General features: G+C 43.8%; 1 protein-coding gene across 2 annotated transcripts in view; it reads left to right on the forward strand.

The window, feature by feature from the left end:
- Nucleotides 1–19,146, forward strand: part of FSHR (follicle stimulating hormone receptor) — a 166,213-nt gene extending 147,067 nt beyond the window's left edge. For both annotated transcript variants that reach the window (XM_059942821.1, XM_059942822.1), the window contains 4 exons: nucleotides 1,606–1,674; nucleotides 1,784–1,858; nucleotides 13,462–13,647; nucleotides 17,913–19,146. In XM_059942821.1, coding sequence (XP_059798804.1) covers nucleotides 1,606–1,674; nucleotides 1,784–1,858; nucleotides 13,462–13,647; nucleotides 17,913–19,146 — 1,564 coding nt within the window. The remainder of the gene's footprint in view (nucleotides 1–1,605; nucleotides 1,675–1,783; nucleotides 1,859–13,461; nucleotides 13,648–17,912) is intronic.
- The last annotated feature ends 3,347 nt before the right edge of the window (nucleotides 19,147–22,493 follow it).

Raw genomic sequence — 22,493 nt, forward strand, 5'->3', positions numbered from 1 at the left:
AAGTGAAGATTTTGATGGTAGGGAACACAAACACTAAACCTAAATGAAGCAAAATGTTACCCCCAACAAAAGAAAAAAATTCATTCTTTTCAATAGTAGACCTATACTACAAAAAAATATTGTGCTCAATTATTACTATTATACTTTAAGTGTGGTCAATAAAAATTTCGTGGCAATTGTTTTATAAGTACCTATATAAAGTACCTATGTAACAATAATATTCTCATTTTGCCTCTTAACCCCACAGAACCTAAAATTTATTATTGGGCCTCCTATAGAAAAAGTTTGCTGACCGCTTTGTTTGATCCAAAACCCCCAGGATCCACCTCCCACAGGTTAGGGGCAGCTGCTCCAGTGACTGTCACCACCCCCCCCCCCGGGAATAGGCTGACAAATCAGTCAGGAGGCTGGATGTGCTGGGGACACTTGGGTAGGCGTGGGGCAGGCAGGACTTGGGATGCACAGACACTTCTTGGCCATCAGAAGCCACCAATTGGTTGCTAATGTTTTGAAAGACTTGCATTGCCTCTGTGTGGATTTTCAGCTAACTGGCTTTCAGGAGGAAGAAAAACACTTGCAGTTGTCCTCCTGTGATTTTTAAGCGTGTTGAGCTACCCACTGCAGCACCGGAAACCATTGATGTCCTGAACACACAGAAACTTCTCTGGGTCAGCTTTTGGAACAGTGTTATTTGTACACCTACTGAGCCTGACAAGGGAAAGGACCTGACAGCAAATCAAGAGCAATGGATCAGAGGCTCTTCAGGCTGAGCTCTCCTGACCTTGGATTTCTGCTTTTGTTTTCAGATCCATGTAGGGGCACAGCAATGCAGAGCTGTCAGCCCAAGGTGTCCTTGGGCTCCCCTGTCCAGGCAAACCTGCTCACTGATCTTCTTGGCACAATCAGGATGACTGTTCCACATCCAGCCCCGCCTCCCCCAGAGCCTCCCCCCGCGCCCACTCACACCACCTCACCCCGCCACGGCCCACAGTCTCTATCACTGATTTCTCTTCCTTTCTGGCTTAACCCAGAGTCACCTCCACAAACCTCCAATAACCAAGTCCCTGTAGGTCACGGGAGATGTGCAGGTTGTCTGACAGCTTAATTAGATCACTTTCTGATGACAGCCAAGCCTGCTGCTGTGAATGAGCATGAGTGAGAGGCTTAAGGCCCTAGAGAAAGGTGATACAATATGTTCTTTCTCCGTCTTATAAACACTTGTTCGATAACTGTATGATTTCTGTCCTTCAGGACAGGACAGATCTTGGTCTGCTCTCCCCATGGCACTGCCTCTGCACACAACTGATGTGTGCAAAGACCTTATGGGATCCAGGCTGCTATGCCTAAGTGTGCCTTCTCAAAATTAAATTTCATTTATTTCTCTGAATAAGTAATACATGCACATAATGCAAACTTCCAATGTTACAAAAGGTTATACAGTGATAAATCAGTCTCCCTTCCACCCCATCCCCAAGCTTTAAGCATGGTATTTTATTTATGCCACTGACCTGCGCTGTCTGACCCTGCCCCAGTGCTTCCAATTATGAAACCCATGTATTGTTTGCATCCGACAGTATTGGTTTTTTAATGGGTCTTTTATTTCAGATGGCTGAGTAAGAATGGGATTCAACAAATACACAACGGTGCATTCAACGGAACCCAACTAGATGAGCTGTAAGTAGCCCTGACTATTCTTCCAGGCCATTTAGAGGAATGGCTCTTTCAACAGTAATGTTTACACGGCTTTGTGTTTCCCTTCTTCTTTCCTCAACTCCATCCCCAGGAATCTAAGTGATAACAATAATTTGGAAGAATTGCCTAAGGATGTTTTCCAGGGAGCCTCTGGACCAGTCATTCTGTGAGTAGCTTCCCCCACTTCCGTGTGCAAGAGATCAGCATCTTACGTTAGAAGTCAACTTTCTCCAATTCAGGGAAGCTTATAACGCAGGGCTGGCAATTAAGATCAAATGTGATTTGTGTCATCTGCAAAGATTTATAGGACAATTTAGGGCTGATCCACATTCTAAATTTCAGTAAAGTCGCAACAATAACAACAACTAACGTTTAATGAGCACTTACCAAGTCCCGGCCAGTGTTTTAAAAACTTAAGATGAATTTTCTAATTTAACCCTTACAATAACCTCTGTGGTAGGAGCTATTAGTTCCATTTTAGAGAAGAAAAAACGGGCTTCCCTGGAGGGGTCAATTCATCCAACGTCACAGAAATTTTAGAGCACAGATTCCACACCAAACTGGTCTAACTCATAGTACACTCTTAACCACTCTGCTGTACATCTCTTCCCTGAAAGGGAAAGTACAGTTCTCCTTCCTCACTCTCAATGTCCAGGAGTTTCCCTCAAACCAGTGAGATATACACACACATTTATTTTTGGATCCTCTCTGTCTCGATTCCAGATCTCTTGGGATGCATCCAGTGCCTCACAGCCTTGCATCAGCACCTCTCCTCCTATTATTGCTTCCTCATCTCCATTTCTCCCCCCAAGAGTGACTTTCCCCTATTCTCTTCTCATCAGCCCCTGCCCTTCCACAAGGGTCACCCACCTCTTCCCTGACAATCTCAGCCAACAGTGGATGCCTCCTCCTGTGATTCCCATAGTCTTCATGGTTGCAGGGGCCCAAATCTGCAAGAGCTTTTTAAAAATGTGTTTTCCTAGGCTCCAAGCAAGACCCACTACATCTATTGACAAATGTACTGTAGGAATAAGAAAGGAATCTGGAAGGAAAGAGTCAGATGCAAGAAGACATAGTAAGCAAAGAAATAGATAAATATGTGACTAGATGTAAAGGTTTGCTAGATGATCCTCATACAGCCTGCCTAAGGCCATTTGGGGCATTTGGGAGCCACTAGCCACCACCTCTTACTTGGCAGTCAATATATATATTATCTACCTATCTACGTACCATCTATCAACATCACTTCATTTTCACCAAAGAGCTTATCCAGTTGACCCTTGAACAACACAGGTTTGAACTGCGTGAGTCCACTTACATGTGGATATTTTTCAATAAATATATACTATCTGTGGTTGGTTGAATCCTCGATGTGGAATCATGGATAAGGAGGACAGGGCTATGAAACTTGGGCATCCGTGGATTTTGGTATCTGCGGTGGGTCCTGGAACCAATCCCCAACAGACACCAAGGGGCGACTGTATTCTCCTTCAGGCTGGAACCCATGCATCTCTGGAATGAGATCCTGTATGGTAGAGCAGAAACTCCATAAATGGTTATGACTGATGAAAAAGGATATGTTGTGACCTTATATGGGACTCTGTCTCTTTGAAGAAGTTCAAAGATCATTCCAGAATGCCTGGTTTCAGATAGGCAATATATACAAAAGAAGGGAGTGTCCACGTGATTAAAGCACAGATGCCAGAGCAGACTACCTAGGTTTAAAACCAGTTCTTTCACCTCTCTAAATCTCGGTTTCATCACCTAAAAAATGGCAGAAACAATAATACCTATTTCCTAATACTGTTTGAAGCTTAATAACATTATATATGTGTGTGTGTATATATATATATTTATATTTATATATTCACTCATTGATTCACTCACAGATAGATTTTAGGCACCAGCCATGTGCTATGCACTGTATATAGTGCAAGGAACAAAAGTTTTTCCTCACAGAAAGCTTACATTCTTCTAAGGGGGAGTCAGACAATAGAACTAAATATGCAACTTACTATATCAGGTCATGATGTGCCCTATGAGGCACCAACTAGGACATGGGTGTAACAAACGGGAAGCGCCAGGCATAGAGTCCCTGCGTTCCAATATACAGAGTCTTCAGAACTTGTAATGCTTAGTCAATGTTTCTTATTCTTAGAGTACCTGGGAGACAAACAGACTTAGAGAAAGTGCTTTTGATGCCTTTGACCAGCAGAATAGCAGTGTGTCAATTTCACTTAGCTAACAGTCCTGAGGGTTTTGAATGTGCCTAAATAGGCACCTCTATCTGTTACGTAAGAACATACCTGTGATGGGGTAGGCTTTCATACGTGACCTGTACCAGGTACACTATAAAATCACAGCACCTTAACCACGGTCTGCTACTGAGAACACTCAAGTTGGACAGGATCCCCAACTAGCTCATTACCCAGCTGAGGAAGCCAGAGACAGAAATGCGAAGTGACCTGCTAACGATCACACCGCCGCCGTTAAGTGGCAGAGCTTAAACCAGAAACTAGGTCTCTTGCCTTACATGCCACGTAGTCCCAACATACCATGTCACCAAAAGTACATAAACATGTCCAATCAAACATCTAAAAGGGCCCCTAAAATTAACTGTGAACTAAAATAGGGGGGAAGATAACTATAAACGCCAGACCCCTGAGCCCAAGAACACCAGTAAGTGACACACACACACACACACACAGAGCACAGAAGAATGTCCCCTGCAGTTGACAAGCAGGTCCCAGGCTGAGGCACTGTGCAGTGTGTCTGATCAGTGTTCAGTGGAAAACACAAACATGAACCCACAGCCAGCCCTGCCACGAATGCCGGCAAGAAGGGATGCCGTCATCACCAGCAGTTCTGCAGGGTCCTCGAGTCACAGGCCCATTTTCCACCCTTTTACCACAGAAACGGTGAATAAAATTTATAGGAAATTCAAAGGAATTATGAAGTACTTGCCATGACATAAAAAGGCAGAGAGTGATAATACATTCCTACATCTTTTCATTTCAATGCATGAGGATATACGTGCAATATCCTGGCCGAAAGCCCAGCCTGTAACTGCTGGTCTCCTTCTCCTCCCCTTAGGGGCAAGAGGGTTGATCAGCTTAACAACAAGCCTCCTTTTTTGGGGCTTTCAGGTTAGTCCGCAGATGTCTTACCAGCCTCTCTGGCTGCTAACCTGGGACTCTAGGGCCTATCCCATCGCCTACTTCTGCAACCTGATGCGCCAGCCCCCGCTAAACCCTGGCCTGAGAGCTGCCTGTTTAGTGTGTGCAGAGGACCAGCCCACGCTGGTGCTGTGGGATCATGGGTTGGAGAAGGAGTGTGTGTAGACCACTCAGCCCACAGTAGATGCGGCTCAGGTTAGGGTTGTGACCGTGGCTTGGGTCAGATTCCCCTCCCAGAAAATCAGACTGTGATGCGGATATTTGCATGCAAAAGGTTTACTGGAGAGTGCTCTTGGAGTCTGGGGCGAGGTGCTTGATGGACGCAGAATCAGGCTAACAGTGAAGTTGAACTACAATGCATTTGCAACAGAAGCTTCTGCTAATCCTATGGGGAGCTCTGGCGTTAAGACGGCCCTTCAAAATTGACTGAATTAAGGCAAGGGGCCGGGCCTTTTCATCAACAGTCACTGGGTGCAGACTGGCCCTGAGGAGAAGCCAAGTCTTGGGTGAGTCAGGCGAGGACAAATCCCAGAGCAGAACTCGGCTATGGGCCACCTCAGCGGTGAGTGGTCCTCAGCTGCCCTCAAGCCATGGTTCTAAATTTGACCTTGCATCAGAATCACCCGGCATGCTTGTAAAACCCTAGATGGCTGATCTCCACCCCCAGAATTTTTGACTCAGCAGGTCAGGGGTGGGCCTGAGAACCTGCACCTCTAACAACTTTGCAGGTGAAGCTGACGTTGCTGGTACAGAAAGCACACTGAGAATCACTGCTCTAGAACCAGTGCTGGGAACGGGGAAGCCTGGCCGGGTCTCCAGAATATCTCCTCCAAGAGCTAACTGTGGTGAATCTCCCTCCCCAACAGGCTCAGTGTTTTATCCCCAGTAGATATATGCAAGGAATTCTAAAAGAGTTAAGGGGAGGGCACCCAAACCAAACATAACTCCTTTCCTGAAGGCAAAAATTTTAGTTGAGTGCAAAACAGGGAGCCTCTGAACACCTGAGGGTACAAGGATAAGATGTTCCACTGCAAAGAGAAATAGATGCAGAGAAAGCTAGGGGCACACAGACAAGCTCCATTGAGTTTCCGAGGAGCAGTCTAGCATCCTGACTTCCCCCTCGTGAGTCTTGACCTTGAACATCAGTAGCCATCTGAGTTTTCACCTGATATTCTGAACTCGCTCAAGTTTTCTTTTCCTTCCTTCCTTCCTTTCTTCCTTCCTTTCCTTCTTTCTTTCTTTTCTTTTTTTTTTTTTTTAAGCAATCAAGCAATTGCTGTTTCCTTGGGAAAACATTTCCTGTGGGGAAAATTTAATACATTGCCTTTGCAGGCTGGAGCCGGTACAATCATATTCTGATGGTTTATCAAATTGATTTGGCTATAGCTCAGATTCATTTGATAGTTCAGATTCAAACACTGAGGTGTTTGTATAAGAATGATTCTCTTCCACTACCAGTGTACCCACAGTCCTATAGATAGCAAATTGCCTTTTTATTCTGCCTGGGATCATGAAAGAGAGGTCTTCTAGCCATCTGTCAGTGTAGTATACACCAGAAATGTGCTCTCACTTACGGAAATGATTGACCTTTGTAACAATATCTTTGTAACAAAGATGTTACAATATCTTTGTAACAATATCTTTGCTGGGAAAAATAGAAATTGTCCAAATCAAATTTGTGGCACTGGCTATAACACACTTTATTAAATGGGGCACAGAGCACAGTTTAACTCTCCTGACTCAGTGTCTTATTACTGACTGCTGTTTCCCTTTCTACTTTGTATCTCAAAATCAAGAATCCTAACAAGGTTGAAACAGTTCAGGATTACTAAATCTCTTCAGCCATTGTCTTATGAGTCTCCTGTTGGTACTACGTTTCAGGATTTAAATTCTCAAAACCAGCCAGAATGTAGCATGTGCTGAAATGTTAACCAAAGTGGCACCTTAAAAAGAAAGGCTGTCGGCATGAGACCAGCCTGAAAGACAAGGATTAAAAACACCAGCCCATGATTACCCCTTCCCCTGCTGATATAAATGTCTATGGACTTTTCTTAATCCGTGGAGATACCAGAGAAACATTTTTCTGCCAGTCCAAAATATGGAAGTCTTATGATAGTTTCCATGTTTGCTCACCCCAGCAAGTATGCAGTAAGCTTGAAGTAAACACTTCTACAAACACTTTTATTTCCCTATCACCCAGGAACCACTTCTGCTAAAGACTTTTGCTTTACCAAACTCTAAATGACTCTGCATCTCTCTCCTACCAACCACTCCCTCCTTTCAATATCCACCAGCGGAAGCTCGGGATCCCAGGACACTGACAAGATGCCATAGTCCCCCAGAAGCAAAGCCACCTAGTGAAAATGACAGCAGCTCACATATTTTGCAGCTGCGATGAGGAGGAACCCGAAATACAAGCTAACTCCAGAACACTCAGCAGACAAAAAGGCACCATCGCTTCCCGAGCAGGCTTCCCCATCCAATACCTAGTCACTGGATTGCAGGCAGGTCAACCCACACACGCATTAGTCTATTTATTCTTCAATCTGTGTCTATCTCCTTGTAAACTTTGCACAAGGATGCTCTCTTCCTTGATTCCTTTGATACTCTCAGTCACATATAATTGCCTGCTGCAGAAGCACCGTTTTGCTGAGCCCCCTTTAAATCCAGATTTCCTCTCAGTCTGCCTTGCATCTTTCTCCCTTTAGACTTGCTCTTCTGTAAGACTTGCTTCAACTTCTCATTTTTTTTATGATGCTGAGGCATCTCTGCCAATCAGACAAGTATCCACTGAGATTTCATGAACCCAGCTCTGCGCCAAATATTAATACCATGTAGAACACAAAAGTATCTTAGTAATCCCTGCTCTCAGAGCATCTGAAACCTGGCTGAGGAGACAAAACAAATATACATGAAAAGCTGAATAGTATGAAACAACAAAAGAGATAATACAAGGTACTAGAGTCTCTGTAAGTGCTAGAGGTCAGAAGACATCACAGCTGGCTGGGGTGATCTATCTAGTTCCTTTCCCAATCCTCCATCAGTGCCACTCCCCAGCCTATCTTTGAACAAAGCAACAATTTTCTGGGTGCTTACTATGTGAAAGGCACTGCTGAGAATGCAAGGAGCCCTCTGCCCTCCAGGAGAGAGAAAATGCAAATACAAAGAGCTAGTGTATAAAGCAAAAGATGGTAAGTGAGAGAGGCAGAAAGTATACAGACTATAGTGCTACTGCACTCTTAATGGCATTCAAGGAAAAATACATCTACAGCTGTTAAAAATGATGGGGATGATAGAATCTCAGAGACTTCAATGCGAGTCTGTTTGGGTACTCTATTTCTGCATAAAAGCTATCCTTAAACTCAGTGGCTTAAAACAGTCATTCCATTTTCCCCACAGTTTTATGTTTTAGAAGTTTGGGTGGCTTGTCTCTGATCCATGTGATGTCGGCTCAGGTGGCTGGGTCCGGGGGGTCTACTCCAAGCTGTCCCCTTCACTCATATATCTGGTGCATCTGTGCTCCTTGGTACCTCTCTACAGACACACACACACACACACACACACACACACACACACACACACACACACACACACGGCATCTCGTCCTCCAGAACCCTCTGTGCATGGCTTAGACTTTTTCCAGCATGGCATTCTCAGGGCATCAGAGTTCTTTCACTACAGCTTAGGGCTCTATAAGACCAATTTAGAAGCTATCTGTGCTCTGAAAGGCAAGGTCCAGAACTTGTACAGCAACACTTTCATCATACTCTACTATAGGCCAAAGACCTCACAGTTCAGCCTGGATTCAACGGAAGGGCAAACAAACCCTCTATGGAAGAGTATAAAGAATTTACAATCATCTTTAATCGACTACAGAGTCAATGAGAGAATACCATGGCATTGCACAGAATACAAAAATCTGTTTATTTTTGGAAATATTCAATTACTGTGATTTTTGTATATTTTAAAATCAAGGGGGGAAGGCATAACTAAGAAAAAATAGTCTTCTGTTTTGTATCACTTGATTTTAGAAATATGAAAAATGTTGATGGCAGGTAATAAATGATTGCCCTGGTTTAAATTATTCCTGAAGCACTTTGTTTATACCTTCACCTCATTCCTTGGAGGAAGCCTTGAGCTGTTTTAGACAAAACAGGCAATCTTTGCTCCCTTCCATATTGGAGGGAAAAAAGAAGACCCCATAGACCAGGCAAAACAAGAACTTGGTCACCGGGACCAGAGTATCAACAGCAGAACTGGTCAGAGGAGCAATTGCCTGAAGAGAGAAACTAGAAAGATTTTTTTAGGGCAGAGAATAAAGTTGAGAAGCTCTGGATCAATGGAAAGGCTAAGTGGAGAACAGGCCAGGACAGCTGGATCTTTCAGCAGCAGAGAGCGAAGACTCATCACAAGGACAAAGGTTCATGGATCAGGCACTTATCTCCAGGGACCCCAGCTCTGAAGAATTAGAATACGTAAGCAAGAACTAGAAAAGAGACCTTGGAACACCAAGAACTTTTACCTCATGGTGATAGCAATGAATGTTGCAAGAAGTAGTTAAATTCCAGATCTATGTGGAAGGTAAAGCCAAGTTATTTTGCTGAGGGTTTGCATGTGGAGTGTGAGAGAAAGAAGAGTCAAGGATGACTTCCAAGTTTTTGGATGAACAACTGGAAAGGCTGTAAGTAGAGCAGGTTTTGGGGAAATATCAGGAGCTCAATTTTTAATATCTAAAGCTTCACCTTCTTATTCGACATCCAAGTAGAGATTATAAGAAGGTAGCTGAAATATGAGTCTGGAGTTTAGGAGAGAAAAGCAGCCTCAAGATAAAAATTGGGAGCGGGGGAGAACATCAGCATATAAATGGTGTTTAAGTCATAAGACTAGAGGAGTTCACCTACAGGGTAAGTGAAAATGGAGAAAAGAAGGCTAGGCTCTGAGCCCATGGGTCTAAAAGTTGGAGTTCAGGAAGGAACCAGCAAAGAAGAAATGTCCAAAGAGTCAGGAGACAAATATAACTAGATATAAAGAAAGTCACCAGGAAGATGCAAAAATTCTATATTTATACGTACCTAAAAAATTATCCTCAAAAATATGTAAAGCAAAAATTGACAAAACTTAAAGTAGTAGTATACCAATCCAAAATCATAGTCGGAGATTTTAGTGTACTTTTCTCAGGAGTGATAGAACAAGCAAGCGAAAAAATCAGCAAGCACACCGAAGTATTGGAACAATAGCATTGACAAATTTGATCTATTTGGCATCTAACAAGGAGGGGAACGAAGTAAAATATACATAGGTTTTACATAAATGGTAATCCTTAACTCTGATAACGTAAATTTGTCTAAATATCAAGCAGGGCTTTAGCAGTCCTGAGATTATTGCTACTAGTCCTAGGGCTTGAGCGCCCAGTGAGGATGTGGGAACTGGGACGACTGGTAGCTGCTGGATCCTCAGCAGATCTGTTTGATGACAGCTGGAATCACAGAGGAGCTGCTGCCTGAGGTAAAGAAGGGATGAGAAATGCCTAAGTTCACCCTTCCGCCCCCACTCCCGTCCCACCAGTGCCATTTGCTGAACCCAACTGAAAGCTGATTGACAAGGTGGTACCTGGGAAATGGAACCCTTGGAGGCCACCTCTCCTGCAATACAGAGCAGAACACAGAAAAGGGCACAGAACGGATGTGAGAGAAGTGAGGCAAGACCAGCACATCATGTCCAGTGCTTTGTACTTCATTGGAAGTGTAATGGGGAACAATTGACTAGTTATAAGCAGGAAGTCACAATTAATTGGCATTTTTAAAATATCACCCAATCTGCAGTGTAAAGATTGCGTTAGAGAGAGAGCTAGATGGCCACGATGATTAATTTTATGTGTCAAGTTGACTGGGCCATGGGATGCCCAGATAGCTGGTAAAATAGTATTTCTGAGTGTGCCTATGAGAGTGTTTTCAGAAGAGATCAGCATTGGAATCAATAGACTGAGTAAAGAAGATTCATCCTCCCCGTGTGGGTGGGCATCATCTACCAGTTGAGGGCCCTAAAAGAACAAAAAGGCAGAGGAAGGGCAAATGTGCTTCTTTTCTTCCTGAGCTGGAACATCCATCTTCTCCTGGCCTTGTGCATCAGGGGTCCTGGTTCTTGGGCCTTCAGACTCTGAGACTTAAACCAGTGGCTGTCCTGGTTCTCAGGCCTTTGTCTCTGACTGAATTATACCACAAACTTTCCCGGTTCTCCAGTTTGTAGATGGCATATCATGAGACTTCTTGGCCTCCAAAATCACATGAGCCAAATTCCATAATAAATCTCCTCTTATATACCTCTGTATATCCTATTGGTTCTGTTTCTCTGAAGAACCTTAATACAATGGTCATGAGAAGAACAGTTATGAGACTGTTGCCTTTCTCTCTAGGCAGAGATTATGGTGACTTAGACTAAAGCTGTGGCAAAAAAAGTGGACCGATTTGAAACAAATGTAAAAGTTAGGCTTGTGAGAAGAAGAAAACTGAGTCCGAGGGAGGGAGGGGGAGGGGTCAAGGATGACTCCCAGGCTTCTATCCTGAACAACACGGGGAGAAGGAGGAGTCATTTGCTAAGATAAGAAAAGCAAAAGGACGAACCTATTTACAAGGAAGATGGTAAATTCAGTTTTGATATTTGCAAGTTATCAAAAGGGTGGGATCTGATGGACAATGGATTATCTGGGCTTGGAGTTCAGAAGTAGTATCTGAGCTGGGATGTACATTGGGAAGCCATCAGCATATACCTGGCATCTGAAACCAAGGAAGTGGGTAAGATCACCTGGGAAGATTATGTACAGTCAGAAAGGGGCCTGAGTTTAGAGGGACTCCAATAGATAAAGGAGAAAGAAAAAAATCAGAAATAAGTCAAAGTAGATGTCAGAAGAAATTGAGAAGAATGTGATGCCAAGAAAAAGACTGTCTCAGGAAGGAGGAGTGTTTTACGGGTGAAATGTAATTGAGAAATCAAGAAGGTTAGAACTAAGAGGAACTTCCAATGAAGAACTAAGGTTAGAACTTCTAATGAAGTACGAAGCGCTCGATATGATGTGCTGGTCATCATAGTTACCTTAGGGTGTACTGTTTCTCTAGGGACTGAGAAGAAACTGAGTAGGATTGGGAAATGAGGAAATGGTGACCTCAAGTATGGACAACTAATATAAGAAGTTTGATTGGGAAAGGGCAGCAGCTACGAGTAGGTTTCACTGAACAACAGGAAGCATTATAAACTTTTGAGCAAGAGAATGAATGACACAATGAAAACAAGGCTTTCAGAAAGTAATTTTCGCCAGACTGGGAGAACATATGGGGTAGCAGATATATATTCACACCCCCAAGTTTCATTGCTCCTAGTGCCCAATGCTTTGACTTACAGGAAATGCAGACATTAGAAGATTCTCCTTCACCAAGTATATCCAAGGATGCTTGAAATGAATCCATCCTGGTCATCACTTGCTACCACTCCCATCAGAAGCACTCATTTATGGCCAACCTTCTGGCCCCAACAGGTCTAAGCCGATGCCATTTAAATCTCTTCACTCCCACCCCACTGGTCAGGTTGTTTTGAGGGGTTCAGCTGCCAACGGTGCTGCCAGAAAATGGCCCATGTTACTGGTGTTGCTGCCAGGAAGGATAGGACTCTGGAACCCTCCAGTGACAGAGACCTCGTTAAAATGACCATTTACACTGGTTTCCATATAGACCTTCTGGTTCACCAAGGCAGAGATTCTCTGACAAAGCAAGAACAAGTGTGTGTGTGTGTGTGTGTGTGTGTGTGTGTGTGTGTGTCTGTGTGTGTGTGTGTCTGTGTGTGTGTGTGATGTTTTCTGATAACAGCTGCCAGTCATCAAGTGCTGTCTGTTGGTCAGGAAGTTCTCTATGTACTTTAGCTCATTTAATTCTCACAACAACCCTCTGAGGTAGGTATGATTATTATTCCTGTTTTATAGCCGAGGAAACTGACACATGGAGAAGTAAGATAACTTGACCAAGGTCACCAGTCTAATAGACAGAGGGGCAGGGTACACGAGCAGGCAAGTCTGGCTGTGGATGCCACGCTCACCACCACCACTCTCTATTGCCACTTTGACTTTGTGCTGAGGGTACCTGTGTTGCCCACCGATACCTTTTCCCCTTATGGTGTGTTCTCTTTGCATCCTTTTCTGAAATATGGCCACAGATGCCACCCCAGCTCACTGGATATATTTTTACATCTAGTTTTATGGTGAGGAGGAAATGATCTCGCTTCCTCGGTCCTATGTAAATTCGTGGGTATCTATTCTATAGATAGACTGTGGAAGGGGAAAGAGATACATTTAAGCCCCAGATCAGCCAGGACGCAAGTACATCCAGGACACAGAGTGGCATGTTATCTATGTCCTCCTACCACAAATATAAGGGCCAAACGTCCCTTTAGCCAAATATTGATCTGACCAAGGCGTGCTGGATGAATTGGAGTCTCCCTCCTCACCCATGTAAAAATATCACTACTGTGGCTGCTATGTTGATGGCTAACAGAGCAGAAAATGTTAGGCCCACAGTAATCAGGTTATGTTTACCTTTTCTCCTTACAGAGATATTTCAAGAACCAGGATCCATTCCTTGCCTAGCTATGGCTTAGGAAATCTTAAGAAGCTGCGGGCCAAGTCAACTTACAACTTAAAAAAGCTCCCCAGTCTGGAAGCTTTTGTCACAATCGTGGAGGCCAGCCTCACCTACCCCAGCCACTGCTGCATCTTTGCCAACTGGAGGCGGCAGATGTGAGTCTTCTCGTGTCCGCCCCTGAGCCCCACTCGGGCATTTCTCCAACGCAGACCTTGGTCCACAACTTCTACACCTGTGTGGCATGAAGAGGATCCCCTGGCAGAGGCAACCACGATGAAATCCCTTAGGCATAGTCTAGATCAAAGCTTTAGTGTTCTCTCTGAAAATGGGCTCACAGGAGAGGGCTACCCACATGGTAGGCTACCTACCAAATATTAAATGAGCTAACATGAAAAACACCAAGCAAGCCTGACTCGCAGCTGATGCTTAATAAATATTTGTTCCCTTTTCCCTTTGTCCCGACATGGATTTATCCTTCGAGTTCCAAACTCTGCACCCCATAAGTGTGCCAGGGACCATCAAAGTCAGCCTTGGAAGGGAGAAGCATAAATGCCATAGCAGAGACTGATGCACACGCCCGCAACACATCCCAGCAACTGGAAACCTCCTTAACCCATCTTCGGAGCTTGGCACCTAAGAGGCAGGACTAAGATTGTGACATCCGTTCACTTCAGCTTTCCAGGCTGCTCAGGTTCCAGGAACCCCAGATTACAGAGGGTAATCCAAACAGAGCCAAGTCCTAGTGGGTAACTGGTTAAAAAGTTGAGGTTCTGGAGAGAGTGGAGAGGGAGTACTTTAGAGATTACATGTTCAGGTATTTAAAGGATCCACTGGAGATATAGTTTATTGGGTATCAGGAGTTCTCAAAGCTTTCTACCTCTCGTAAACTCACTGATAAAATTCACACCACACAGTGGCACTCAATTGGATGACGCCTCATTCCCACTCTTGTACAGTAGCCCAGCACGAACACAGCTTCTGGGATACTCTTTCACTGCTTAACGCAGTCTCTATTATTCAACCTTAACATGCAGACGTGTCCCCTACTCTAAAGCAAAGTGAAACAACCAAACAGTACACACCCTAAATTAACTAGCAGTCCACACTCAGACCCATTTAAAGGATCTGCAGAAAAGGGGCTGCTCTTCAGAATTAGCATGCATCATTGGGGAACTCTCCAGAATCAGACACTCCTCACAGATTAGCTCAAGGGCCAGGGGATTTCTTCCTAATGAGTAGAATTCTTAAGGGCTTGGGCTAAGGCAGCAAGGCCCGTGTCTTTTATATTCCAGGAAGAGATATTCCAGCCAGGGCAAGAAAGATACCCATTTCACTGCCAAAACCCTGGAACTAAATACCCCGCAGGAGAACTCTCAGAGGACGTTAAGATCACTGAAGGAGCTGTCCATCATGCGCTGTCTGCCTCAGCGCCCGCACACCAGAGAAACATATCCTCTCTCTCTGTTGCTTAGACTCCCCTTCTTAGTGTAGATGTGGCCTCAGGGCTCTCCTCCTGACTAGAAATCTCCGCATCTGCCTTACATTGTACGGTGACGTGAAGGCTTCCCTGATCCCTCCAGACCACCGGGCTCTCACCCTCTCTAGGTCCCTATTGTAACTTACAACAGGGCTTGTCAGGTGCGGCAAAGGAGAGGCCCACGCCTCTTCTAGGAAGACATGCCAAAACGGGGTGACAAAAATAGCAATGCTGTTTAGTCTTTATGTTTAACAAATTCACAAACCCAAAACAATATGGTTCTGCTATTCAGAAGATAACTGTAGGTGTGGTTAGGTAATGAAATTTGAGTTTAAAGTTGTGTGATGAAATTGTTCCTCCAATCCCCGTTTGGAAATAATGCCTGAAGTGTAAAGGTTAGGCCCTCGTGACTGTGACATTTTGGCCAATGGACCTCGTGGACTTTCATGGAAAGACCTTATGAACCATGCCCCTCATCTGTCATTTAACCAGTTACGTCCATACTCAGCTTGCATTGATATTTTGCCCTAGTTTTGTTATGTATTGTATTTAGGCCTTTTCTTCCCGGCTAGATTTTAAACTGATGCACTGTGGCATATTCATTAAGTACTCACATAGGGCCTAGACCTCGACATGAACTCAGTAAGTAACCACATCCTCTCTCTTCATATTGCTGATACCTGTCAAGTACTCACTGCCAGGCACTGTAATACTTTGCAGCTTTATCTCATTTAATTTTCACAAAGGTAAAAACACCATTTTTATTCCCTTCTCACAAAGGCAGAAACTGAGGCTCAGAGACAGTAAATAACTTGACAAACACCAAACAAACTCAGATCCAAACTCTCTGGTCTGTCTGTCTCCAAAGCTCAGGCTCTCGGCCACTCTGCCATGCATTTCCCAAGTATCTGTTCATTGATTTATTGGCATCCAAGAGTACTACTTTTTAACCTCACCCCAAACTAAATTCCCAACTCTTTATAATACTTTGCCGAGGTACTGCAGAGGCATGACTTTATTTTCCCTGCTTCCATTTTTCTTTCTATTCTTCTCTAAGAGACATACATTGTTTACCTTTCCCCCACTCATGTCATTGGGTCACTTCTGTTTCAGGAAAGGGAAGCATCTATATTTAAAATATGTTCGTAGCAGTATCAAAAATAAGCATCTTCACCGAAGCCAACATAAGTCCCGGGAAGTGAAGGCTGTGTCCGTCTAGATGGTTAGTCGGATCCGTTTCAGTGAACCGAATCACAGTCTGTTGGCACCAGGTTACTTACTTCCTGTTCCTAGAACTGGGCTGCCGCTAAACCAATGACAGGGTTTAGGAGTTGGGAGTTAGAATAAGAAACAAAGTGATTCTCTTGTCCCCTCTTTGCCCATCTCTGAACTTGCCTCACCTTTCTTGTAAGATCTCTGACTAAACCAAAAGATTTTCTGCACATTTTCAATTACACGTATGTTAACTGTTTAACCTCCTTAGTGTAAACTGTGACTGATGTGAGAAGCTCTATCAGTCTCTAAAACAACAAATGACACATCATCCAGGAGAAAAAAAAAAAAAAAAGAGTCCCTTGATCCAAGGGAAAATGACTTTCTGGCAATTCAGTTCACTTTCTGGAGGGGAGAGAAAGGAGAGGGTTCTCACTAACAGCCCCTTCTCCTAGAGGTTGATGCGGAAAAGTTCAGTCCGTGTCTGCTGGCACACTTGGCCAGCCCTCATCCTTTAGTACCTAATGGAATCTTTACCTCCTCCACGCCCCAGTCACTCTCTCCGTCTTATTGGGGAGGGGGGTCTTTGAAGAGCTTTAACACTCACCTGCCTGCTCACTCAAGAGATTATGTTAAGGCCCAAGAGAAATGCAGTAACTTACCATTGCTGTGAGCTTGCCCCTCAGGGAGGGAGGAAGGGAATGGACTGTGTGTGTGTGTGTGTGTGTGTACACATGCATTTCCATCCAAAAGAAGACCCAGTGTGAAACATTCCCATTCCTTAAGCTTTTGCTTCAAAACAGAATTATTACCCTTTGGCTCTACAGGCACTATCCGCTTGTCTGGATAGAATATTTATCATCTGGCTTTCATTCAAATCCCTTCTGGAAGTGCCTCTATTGTGTTGATGAGGCCTCTTGTACATTGGGGTTTAAAGGGAAAGCTAAGACAGAAATGTGAGCCCGAGAAGAGCCAGTTCCTCAGGGAATGAGCTACAATCTTGGAATAAATTAGGCCCCCTTGCACCTGCATTTGCCCTTCTGGGCACTCACTAGCGAACTACTTAATGTGAGAGAGCCAGGATTACCCTGCAGACGAATACATGCCTGAGGCTTGTTGTGGCCCCTGGGGAGTGAAATAATAAAGAATAGGCCCCTCAGTAACATTTCAGGCATATTAGCAGACCTCCTGGTAGCCTGAGTACCAAAGAGCCAGGGACAGGGCTGGCTGGGAACCAACTACAGACTCTGATCTCCTAATTGATGTAGATAAAAGAAACTCTTATTTGAGTCAGAGAACAGTCCAGAGCTTCCAGGACTGGAGTTTAGAGTAGAGGAAAGGGGGTATACCCTACTCAGCATATGAAGAGAGAGCTGAATGGAGATGGGGAAGGGTGAGGCTGGAGTTGATATCAGGTCTGTAAATTATTTGCACTTAACAGCAAAGCTTAGCTAGTCCCAGGCGCCTTCCTCCCCACACTGAGGTTGTGGCCAGATGGTTTCCCCAGTGGGCCATCCAACTCTATGAATATATGCACGAGTTGTTCCGTTCATTTACAGCAAGTAGCATTAACCCTTGAGTTTAGCCTCAAGGGTGGACAAACTGTTAGAAGAAAAAAAAAAAAAAAAACTCTCAGGAAGAAACCCCACTCTCTACCCCGTGTAAAGACAGTGATATATTTGCCATTCTGGATCCAACATACTGACTCTATTCCTTTTTGTATTTTTCTAGCTCTGACCTTCATCCAATTTGCAACAAATCTATCTTAAGGCAAGAAGTTGATGATACGACTCAGGCTAGGGGTCAGAGAGTCTCTTTGGCAGAAGATGACGAGTCCAGCTACGCCAAAGGATTTGACATGATGTACAGTGAATTTGACTATGACTTATGCAATGAAGTGGTGGACGTGACTTGCTCCCCCGAGCCAGATGCATTCAGTCCATGTGAAGACATCATGGGGTGCGATATCCTCAGAGTCTTGATATGGTTTATCAGCATCCTGGCCATCACTGGGAACACCCTAGTGCTCGTGGTCCTGATCACCAGCCAATACAAACTCACAGTCCCCCGGTTCCTTATGTGCAATTTGGCCTTTGCCGACCTCTGCATTGGAATCTACCTGCTGCTCATAGCATCAGTTGATATCCACACCAAGAGCCAGTACCACAACTACGCCATTGACTGGCAAACTGGAGCAGGCTGTGATGCTGCCGGCTTTTTCACTGTCTTTGCCAGTGAGCTCTCAGTCTACACTCTGACAGCCATCACGCTGGAAAGATGGCACACCATCACCCATGCCATGCAGCTAGAACGCAAAGTACAGCTCCGCCATGCTACCAGCGTCATGCTGGTGGGCTGGATCTTTGCTTTTGCAGTCGCCCTCTTTCCCATCTTTGGCATCAGCAGCTACATGAAGGTGAGCATCTGCCTGCCTATGGATATTGACAGCCCCTTGTCACAACTGTATGTTATGTCCCTCCTTGTGCTCAATGTCCTGGTCTTTGTGGTCATCTGTGGCTGCTACACTCACATCTACCTCACGGTGAGAAACCCCAACATTACGTCCTCCTCTAGTGACACCAAGATCGCCAAGCGCATGGCCATGCTCATCTTCACCGACTTCCTCTGCATGGCGCCCATCTCCTTCTTTGCCATCTCTGCCTCCCTCAAGGTGCCCCTCATCACTGTGTCCAAGTCAAAGATCCTCCTGGTCCTGTTCTACCCCATCAACTCCTGTGCCAACCCCTTCCTCTATGCCGTCTTCACCAAGAACTTCCGCAGGGATTTCTTCATTCTGCTGAGCAAGTTTGGCTGCTATGAAATGCAAGCCCAGACCTATAGGACAGAAACCTCATCCACTGCCCACAACTTTCATCCAAGGAATGGCCACTGCCCTCCACCTCCCAGGGTTACCAATGGTTCCAATTACACACTTATCCCCCTAAGCCATTTAGCCCAGAACTAAAACACACTGTGCAGATGTTTCTGAGTGTTGAATGACAATTAAGTCTTGCCTTTGAAGAATATGCCATGGCATAGCTGATAGAGCACTTCTACGCACTTCATCTAATTTAATCTTCCTGGCACATCCATAAGGTAAATTAGTCAGAAACTATTAACTCCATGTGATTCATTAGGAAGCTGAAGTATTAATAACAACATTAATAATTAAAATAATGTAATGCTACATCACGTTTGTTTTATCCTTTATAAATGTTCAAAGTGCTTTTGTTCAGGTCATCTCAGCCGATCCCTATAAAAGTCCTATTAAACAGGTAGAACAGGAATTATTCTTGGAGTTTTATAGATGAGGAAACCAAGACTCAAACGGTTAAGTGACTTGTTCAAAATTGCTTGGCTTACAAGAGGCAGAGCCAAAATTAAGTGTTCTGACTCCCAGGGAACTTCCAAGAGAGGCAGTACAATATTCATTCATTCATTCACTCACTCAATGAATATCTATTAAGCACCAATGTGATGGCTTTGTAATGTGTCAACTTGAGTAGGCTGAACTACACTTGCCAGAATTCCCTTTCTTATATGTTTCCCATTAGGATGGGCCACAGGGATGATTCAGGAAAATAGGAGGGTGGAAGGGAAGCTGCAGCCATTTTTTCACTCACGCTTTGCTGCTCATCTGCTGGTTCAGCTCACTGCTGTGATGCAACAGCTGGGCCTGCAATGGCTCCACCATCCCCTGAAATCTTCTTCAGGTTCTCTGCCTCCTAAGCCAAGTATATGTGTTTAGCTCCATGATGAAGAACCCCAACTTCTGCAGAACACTTTTATCACCAAGGTCAGAAGCCACAATAACAGAAATGGAGCTCAATTTGACCTTGTGGGGTTCCGTCTCGTGCTTGTGGTTTGGCTTCAAGCATGCTCATGATCTTCCCTTTATGACTGCCTGCCCTATGGACTTCAAGCTCTAGCATCAGATGTAGAGACAACATTCTTACAGAGACCACTTAACCAATCCCCACAATCATGTAAGCCAATTCCCTGTAACAAATATTTACCCCATATATACCTACATGCATGCATGACTGCTTTTGCTTCTTCAGTCAAACCCTGATAGAAGATACAACCTATATGGCATGCATATGGATTATAATGTTAAAAACACAGCAGCTTTGGAATCGGAGCTGAGATTTTATTCTTACTCCATGATAAGCCAGGACTCCTCCTCCCTAGGCTCAGTGTCTTCCTCTGTAAATGGGAGCTGATTATAATATCTAACTATTGGGCTTACTATAAGAATTGGAAAAGAAAATGGGTGTAAAGTGCCTGATGCTGTAATAGGCTTGTTGAATGTCAGTTTACTTCTCTCCTCCCAGATCAATGCCTGGACTAGTGACTAGTTCTCCCGACCATGATCTAGAACTCATTCCATCACATCATATTACTCCTGATAAATAACTATACTTCCCCTATCTATTTTCACTTTTCACTCCATCTGGATAATCTGGATCATAGATACCAACCACAAATCCCCATCAAGCACTGTACCATGACCAGCCCACAAAGCTCCGAGTCTCCTCAGAGAGTATCCTCTTTCCATGTCAAAGCCAATCCTTCCTTCTCTTGCCCCATTTCAAAAGTTGGTCCCAAATGCATTAACAGGGGAGTCCTTAGAGGGCTGAAGAAAAAGCAATCATCTCTGCTGATGTGACCTGGCACCATCTTGATCTATTATGAGCATTAGTGAAAAATGGAATAAGTATCGTAGAAATAGTACAGAGCTGAGCTGGTCAGTACAGTAGCCATTAGCCACATGTGGCTATTGAGCACTTGAAATCTGGCAAGCCTGAACTGAGACATGCTATAAGTAAAAGACACACTGGCTTTCAAATACTTAGTGCAAAGAAAAAAGAATTACAGTATCTCAAAAATTTTGATATTGATTACATCTTGGAACAACATTATTTTGGACATACTGAGACAAATATATTTAAAAATTAATTTCATCTATTTTTTAATATCTTTTAATGAGGCTACTAGAATATTTAAAATTACCTAAGTGCCCAGTAGTGAGATTGCTAGGTCGTATGGTAGTTCTATTTTTAGTTTTTTAAGGAACCTCCATACTGAATGGATAAAGAAGATGTGGCACATATATACAATGGACTATTACTCAACCATAAAAAGAAACGAAATTGAGTTATTTGTAGTGAGGTGGATGGACCTAGAGTCTGTCATACAGAGTGAAGTAAGCCAGAAAGAGAAAAACAAATACCGTATGCTAACACATATATATGGAATCTAAAAAAAAAAAAAAAAGGTTATGAAGAACCTACAGGCAGGACAGGAATAAAGATGCAGACCTAGAGAATGGACTTGAGGACACGGGGATGGGGAAAGGTACGCTGGGACGAAGTGAGAGAGTGGCATGGACTTATATATACTACCAAATGTAAAATCGATAGCTAGTGGGAAGCAGCTACATAGCACAGGGAGATCAGCTTGGTGCTTTGTGACCACCTAGAGGGGTGGGATAGGGAGGGTGGGAGGGAGACGCAAGAGAGAGGAGATATGGGGATATATGTATATGTATAGCTCACTCACTTTGTTATAAAGCAGAAACTAACACACCATTGTAAAGCAATTATACTCCAATAAAAATAAATAAATAAATAAATAAAATAAAATTACCTAAGTGGATCATGTTTGTGGCTCATGTTATATTTCTATTGGAGAGCACAGGTCTAGAGCTATGTGAAAATGAAGCATTTTCATTTAGCTTTTTCCTCCCCAGGTCCCCAGGCCACACTGCCGCACTGTTGGGCTCTCCCAACTCCATGTGCAATCATTTTTCTTCCTTGTTTGTGGCCAGAGGGAATGTATTTCTGAATTTGGACTCAAAAGCAAGTAGCAGTTAAATGAAAAACAGGATACAGTGTTAATTATTTCACAACATAGCTGTTGATGAGCCAGTGGTTTAACAGACAGTGGTTCTGAGAGTCAAAAATATGTTCAAAGATAAACTTACACCAGGAGAAGCTTAGAAGACTTTTGTTGCTTTACTCTGTCACTACACTTCCTGGTAAGAGAGAAGACTTTTCTCAAGTAAGCAAATATATTTATAGGTAGCTAAATTCAGTGTTTCTAAACCCTTCAGACAAGTCCTAAGGGAAAAACACTTTCTCTGTTTCCTGTATTTGAACGAAAAACAACTGGAGTCCAGTGTATCAGTTACTCTTCCCCCTAAACAGTAACTATACAGGTAACACCTCTAGTCTGCACCTCCCAGAGTGATGCTTCAGTGTAAGTGGTGACCCAGGAAAATAAAAGAAAAAGGAAGGGGGAAAGGGGAAA

Source organism: Balaenoptera ricei, chromosome 13, assembly GCF_028023285.1.
Source record: "Balaenoptera ricei isolate mBalRic1 chromosome 13, mBalRic1.hap2, whole genome shotgun sequence".
In the NCBI taxonomy this organism is placed as follows: domain Eukaryota; kingdom Metazoa; phylum Chordata; class Mammalia; order Artiodactyla; family Balaenopteridae; genus Balaenoptera; species Balaenoptera ricei.